The 6,078-nt window shown below is 36.2% G+C and overlaps 1 protein-coding gene across 1 annotated transcript; it reads right to left on the bottom strand.

The window, feature by feature from the left end:
- Positions 1-2,055: 2,055 nt before the first annotated feature.
- On the bottom strand, positions 2,056-3,588 carry LOC106758964 (protein JINGUBANG-like). Its single transcript, XM_014641978.2, has one exon. It carries the CDS (start codon positions 3,404-3,406, stop codon positions 2,204-2,206), a length of 1,203 nt encoding a protein of 400 aa, XP_014497464.1. The 5' UTR covers positions 3,407-3,588; the 3' UTR covers positions 2,056-2,203.
- Between the last annotated feature and the right edge of the window lie 2,490 nt (positions 3,589-6,078).

The raw sequence follows: 6,078 nt of genomic DNA, 5'->3' as shown, positions 1-6,078 counted from the left end.
TTTCATCTGACCTTTTGAATACCATTAGACGCCAGTGTCTAGGAGAGCCGACGTCTAGAAAGCTGAAACGATTGACGTTTGATTTCCTGTCAGGGATGTTTGACGACTGTTGTCATGGGGCGCCGACGTCTATAATGATGAACATAATTACTTGCAGGCACTTCGACGTCGGTGCCCCTTCTACCCGACGTCTATGTCCCTCGAGTTTGGTGAACCTAATTAATTACAGGCACATCGGCGTCGCTTCCACTGAACACTGACGTCTAAATTGAAGAGTTTTTTTCTTCCCGCCTTCCATTCAGGCCGTAGACGTCGCCTTTTGACTACGCGACGTCGAAGCGTCTGTGAATTAGGTAAAGAGCATTAATTGCAGCCCTATAGACGTCGGCCCCTCGTGAACACCGACGTCAACGGACTGTCTTCTCACCTACCCCTGACCATTAGACGTCGGTTTGCACCAATGTGGACGTCTACAATGTAAAAGACGTCAGCTTAACATAAAACCGAAGTCTAGGTTACCAAGCTATTTACGATAATGCCATTGTCCACTTATATACGTCGGGTGAGGTTAAACAGCATTTTTACACTAGTGTGTGTTACCCATTTTAGCTATGAAAAATATAGTAAAAACTTTGAATTATCGACGGATTCATTAAAAATAAATATTTTCTTCTTTAATTGAAATTCTTTAGGAAATTTTGAGTGAATTTTATTCAAGCGACAAAACTTTTATGTTAATTTACTATTTTTTTTCATTAATTTCTTGTAGTGTTAGTAATAAAAATTTGAACTTAATAGATGTAGTATTTATTTTCTTTTTAGACGTGAGAGATTGGATTTTGTTTTTTCAATTTATAAGCTAAACATGTCTTTAACTTGATATTGTTGGCTAGATTGGACAATGCCATATTGTGTATTAGTAAATTGGTTATTATATAGGTATTTGTCATTTGTTAGTCGACATAAAAGCTCAATTAAATAGATGTTATTATTTTGTTATATATAGTTTGTCTTATTTGTGCAGTAAAATGAAAATGTCCAAAAAACACTGGATTATGTTACCAATTTTTTCATCTAACTTTAGTTTATTATTTTTTGTATGGATTATCCCGACTATGTTAAAAGCAAAACCTTTCAAAGCTAAGGGTTAAATTCTTCAAGTTTGGACTATACACTTATAAAACAACTGATGACTTAAGCTTGATTAATTTATTCGGGTGAACATATTGAAAAGTTTTAGCTTCATGAATAAAATAATTAATGTTAAGAATTTTTATTAATGGCTATATTTGGAGCTAAATGTATTTCTTTTTCTGATAGTTATAGTAGCGAATCCAAGATCTAAGTTGCCTAAACTGATTAATTAATTATTTCCTGCTAATTTAACTCAACAATTTAATCGAAGATTTTAAAGGCTGTGCTTCTAAGTAGCGAAATCCAAGATTTCGGTACAATTTTCAGAGTACGTATTTTATAGATTACAGTTATACTTATACTTTCGATTACTAGTTAAAAATATTATAAGCTTTTTATTTAATGATAATTTCTTGGTATATGTAAATTCAATTGACTATACATTTAATACATATCTATTCTCAATATATATCTTAAATTCAATAAATATATCATAGTAATAATCAAACATTGCGACGTTGAGTTTCAAACTATTGAACTCTTTGAGTGCACGGTTTCAATGGTTTACATGATTTGGAATTTCCTTCACATAATATTATCTTCTTTTTTTCAGATTATCCAAAAGTAAACGTCCTTTTTGTTTATAAAATAGTAGAATTGAGACTAAAATAAAATTGACAACATTTGAAATTTGTGTGGAAAAACCTATATAAAAGAAATATAATTTATACAAGTTATGTGGGTCGGACTTCAGCAACCCGGGTTCAAAATGTTATCCCGTCCCACGTTTAAACAAATTTAGAGCATTTTGTTTGCTTAACACATTAAACAACTTAAACGACTTCACAATCATAGTGAGAATATAGTAATCTGCCGTTTAACGAAGTCAAAACTGAAACAGATATGAAATTATTGTCGGCCGAACAATAAAATATTTTGTTTTATTTATTTCCACACAACACAAACATCTTTTCAGTTCATAAAATGAACAAAAAATTAGGGTGAAGAAAAGAAAAGGGCGAAATTGGCCTTTAGAAAAGAGAAGGAACAGGATGATGGGTCCTATAATTCAGATAGAAGGAAGTAAAATCTGCCAAACCTTAATGTCGCAGTCCAAAGAGCCACTGTAGACTAGAAAAGATGTCTGAGAGTGGGACGGGTTACAGTGGTCAAGCACGGCAGTTAAGCACTTGATGGAACCAGCGTGTCCTTCCAAAACAGCTAAACAAGAGTATTGTGCATGAAAGCCTCGCCAAATTCTTATGGTTTTATCAGCAGACCCACTGCATACCAAATCGGCCACCACAGCCAAACACAAAATGGATTTTGTGTGGCCCCTCAACGCACCCACCAACTCCATTCTCTCTCCCTGTTTCTCCCAAACCAACACCGATCTATCGCATGCACCCGAATACAAATGCCTCTCGTCACTGCTCAGAGCCAACGCATTCACCCCGGACTTGTGCTTCTCCAAACTCTCCACCAGCCTGTGTTTTCCTTCCCCTTCCTCCTTCCTCCACACCTTTATTCTCTTGTCTGCTGATCCTGTGTACACGCGTCCATCGTAAGATACCGCCACCGCGTTTATGGCGTCCTCGTGTGCGCTCGTCACAGACTCCAGGCACGCGAAGTCCTTCGTTCTCCAGATTTTTATGCTCCTGTCCCACGAAACGGAGTACAGCAAGCTCCCGTCTTTCGACAGGGCCAGCGCGGACACCGTGTCCACGTGATGAACCCACGTGCACTTCTTGTGCCTTCGGATTTGGACATGGTTCTTCGGAATCAGAACCTTCGAGGCGCGGTCTCCCAGGGTCGGCAGTGTGGCCACGTGCGTGTATTTCTTATGGTCGTCAACTTCGTCGTCGTGTTTACCGTTGTTGTTGGTGTTGCTGATTTTCCAGACGCGGATTTTGTGGTCTTGGTGGGCGCTGAAGAGTTTGTTGGATTGAATAATCAAGGACTTAACGGCGCCGTTCCCGGCGAGAATGGTGTTCTGAGGGTGGGAGTTGAGAGGGGTTCTGTTCCAGCACCTGATTTCCCTGTCGGAGGATCCTGTATAAAGGAATTTACCTGAGAGGGTTAGGGAGGAGATGTGGGAGGTATGGCCCTTGAGGGTGGTTAGGCACTGGTGGAAGGTGGTGGCGGCGGTGGTGGAAGGGTTGAGGGATGGAACTGAGATAAGGCTGCGTTGTGAAGAGAGGGATGTTGAGCCTGGTTGATGGTGGGAGGAGTGAGAAGAGGAAGCGAAGCTATATGATGGAGGGTATTCCATGATTCACATGCTAAGGTAAGCTTACAACAAATGGTGTGGCAGATAGCGAAATCAGATATTATTATATATAGCCATCATAAATGTACACCATAGAGGAGGAGAGAAAATAAGAACAGAGTGAAAGTGATACATTTAATACAACAAATGTAATAGGTTTTAATAAATTTTGATAAAGTTAATGTCTTATTAATATTTTTATATGACAATGCATGTGATGAAATTAAAATGGAAGAAAAAATATATATAGATAGATGAAGGACAAAAGCGGTGGATTATGTCAATTCAAAATTAATTCTAAACTCACCTTATGATTCAACACAACACCAATAGAATTATAAAAATGAAACCAAATGTATATATATACACACGTGGAGGCCAGAGAATAATAAGTTGCTAGTTATAGTTATACTGTTCCTGTGGGGTCTGCAGGGGACATGTGAGGAGCAAGATTAGACCTGAATTGATTAAGGTGTGATTTGAACTCATTACGCATCCTAATTAAATAGGTAATCATGTTAATCAAATTAAGCTTGGATCTATTTCCCAAGTGTCTTTCCCGTTCGGCCTTTCTAAAGTTGAGTTGATGGAAATTCGTACCAAGTTGAGCTCAACTTTTATGCTCATCTCACAAATTTAGGTCAGGCCACTTGGAAGAAAACGCACTTTTATATTAAAGAATTAACTAATCTAAGGATTCTTCTTCGTATAATTAGATTTCAGAAGCAAAGTTTACATATCTGACAAAAGTATTATGGATCTTTTGGGTACCCAACTAAAAGCATAATAATTAAGTGATTGAATTCAGAGGTCACGGTTTTTAATTAATTCTACCAAAAACCTAGTAAACATTCTTTTAAGGATATGTATTTATCTGCCAACAGCCTCAGATGGCTGTTACCCACTAACTGACTGTCATGTCAGTGTTTTAGGAGCAGCTGATGCTGAGAGCAATCTCGAAAACAATTACTCGAGGATCAGTCTCTTTGAATAAAAGAAACACACATAAAATTTGTAATTAAGTTATTACGTATAAAAAATAAATAAATAGTTGAAGGTTTAGGTCAGTGATAGAGACTTGTCATCAATTGTTTCGGGTGCAAGTTTTCTAAGAGCCATGAAAGAATACAAATATCTCACGTTTAAAAGCAGTGTAAAGTTAATCATATATATCTATATATGTGCAACTTGTTATTACTTTTTACATGATGAGTTGATTTCATGGAAACCCTTATGCCATAAGTTTACTACTACAGCAGTCTTGGCTTTTCACAGTTGGAAGAAGACAATAGCTAGCATTTTGAGGGAATGAAGTGTGCTTGTCGCAAAAAGTGCAAAAATACAACATAGGCATTAGGGTCTAGTGGCTGCTGCACCAGTGGTGGTGGAAAATTCTAATCCCTCCCTTTTATTTTGATGCTTTAGGCTACATTCTTAAACTCGTGGTGAAGGGTCAAAGGGTCCCATTTCGGTAAGAGAGCCATATCTCAGGCATAACACTTTTACTGATACATAAGATTAATATCTGTTATGAATAGTTCAGAAACACTGACATGTGCATTGGTATGAGGACCATGTGAGTTGGATTAAGCAATTAAGCATTGAAGGTTTGCAAAGACCAGAATGAAAAGTATAAGAATTCATGGTTTGTGAGTGTGCTACACTAACGTACTATCAGGTGTCCTAGTGACTGTCATGTAGTTCTAACTGATAGGACTATGTGGAGCCCCCATTGAGCTGTTCCAACTTTTGTTTTTGTTGAGTTTTCTGGACTCATATCTACCTCATGAAGACAAGTTTCTTTGTTACCATTTGATATTCGATTTGGACCATCCAAATAATTTTCAATTTCCATCTCTTCTCGATGCCCCTATATCCTATATATTGGAATATAATATATACGTTAACATATCATTGTCCTATATTATAACATTGCCATGACAACCGTTAGATGTTACCATTGAGTGTCGAGTTCCAAAATAACTTGTCGAGATCATTTATACACTTCAATTTATTGCATCTTGCCATTTAAACCGTAGCTACTTCTAAGTCCTGAGAAACTCGAAGAGTGATTAATTAGCATAATTTATTAGAGTATTGAGTAGGGTCAAGCTAGATTTTTGTTGTGGCAGCGTGTTTGAGACAAACGACAATGCGGAGGGGAGATGGACCATAAAAAAAAAAATGAATATGATGATGATTTAGTTGAACCTAACTCTAAATGAAGTTATTTTTACCAAACATTAGATCATTCACTATGTAGTGCTAGCTAGTCATGCCAATATACTCTAAAGTCAATATTGGATCTAACCAAGGTTGGCCCCATTTGTGGTGCCAACATTTGTTTCAGAAGATAAGGCTTGTAGAGGGAAAGACTTCAAGCTAAAACTAAATATTCAAGGTTTTATTACCAAAAAATATGAGAGTATTATATATATATATATATATATATATATATATATATATATATATATATATATATATATATATATATATATATATATATAATGCTCACCTTTCGTTTTCATGGTTAATGTATAATAACATATTAAACTATTAACAATTTTAATTCTCACTTTTAATTTTTTGTATAATTTGAATTCAAAAGAGAAATATTTTCAGAAATATTAAATCTTAAACAAACATAAAAGGTGGAGCTACGGAGTAATATATTT

This window comes from Vigna radiata, chromosome 4 (genome assembly GCF_000741045.1).
Source record: "Vigna radiata var. radiata cultivar VC1973A chromosome 4, Vradiata_ver6, whole genome shotgun sequence".
In the NCBI taxonomy this organism is placed as follows: Eukaryota; Viridiplantae; Streptophyta; class Magnoliopsida; order Fabales; family Fabaceae; genus Vigna; species Vigna radiata.
Note: the sequence above shows the minus strand (reverse complement) of the source record. Positions and strands in the feature narration are given on the sequence as shown.

Coding starts and splice junctions, on each gene's coding strand:
- LOC106758964 (XM_014641978.2), bottom strand. CDS start 3,406: ATGGAATACCCTCCATCATATAGCTTCGCTTCCTCTTCTCACTCCTCC.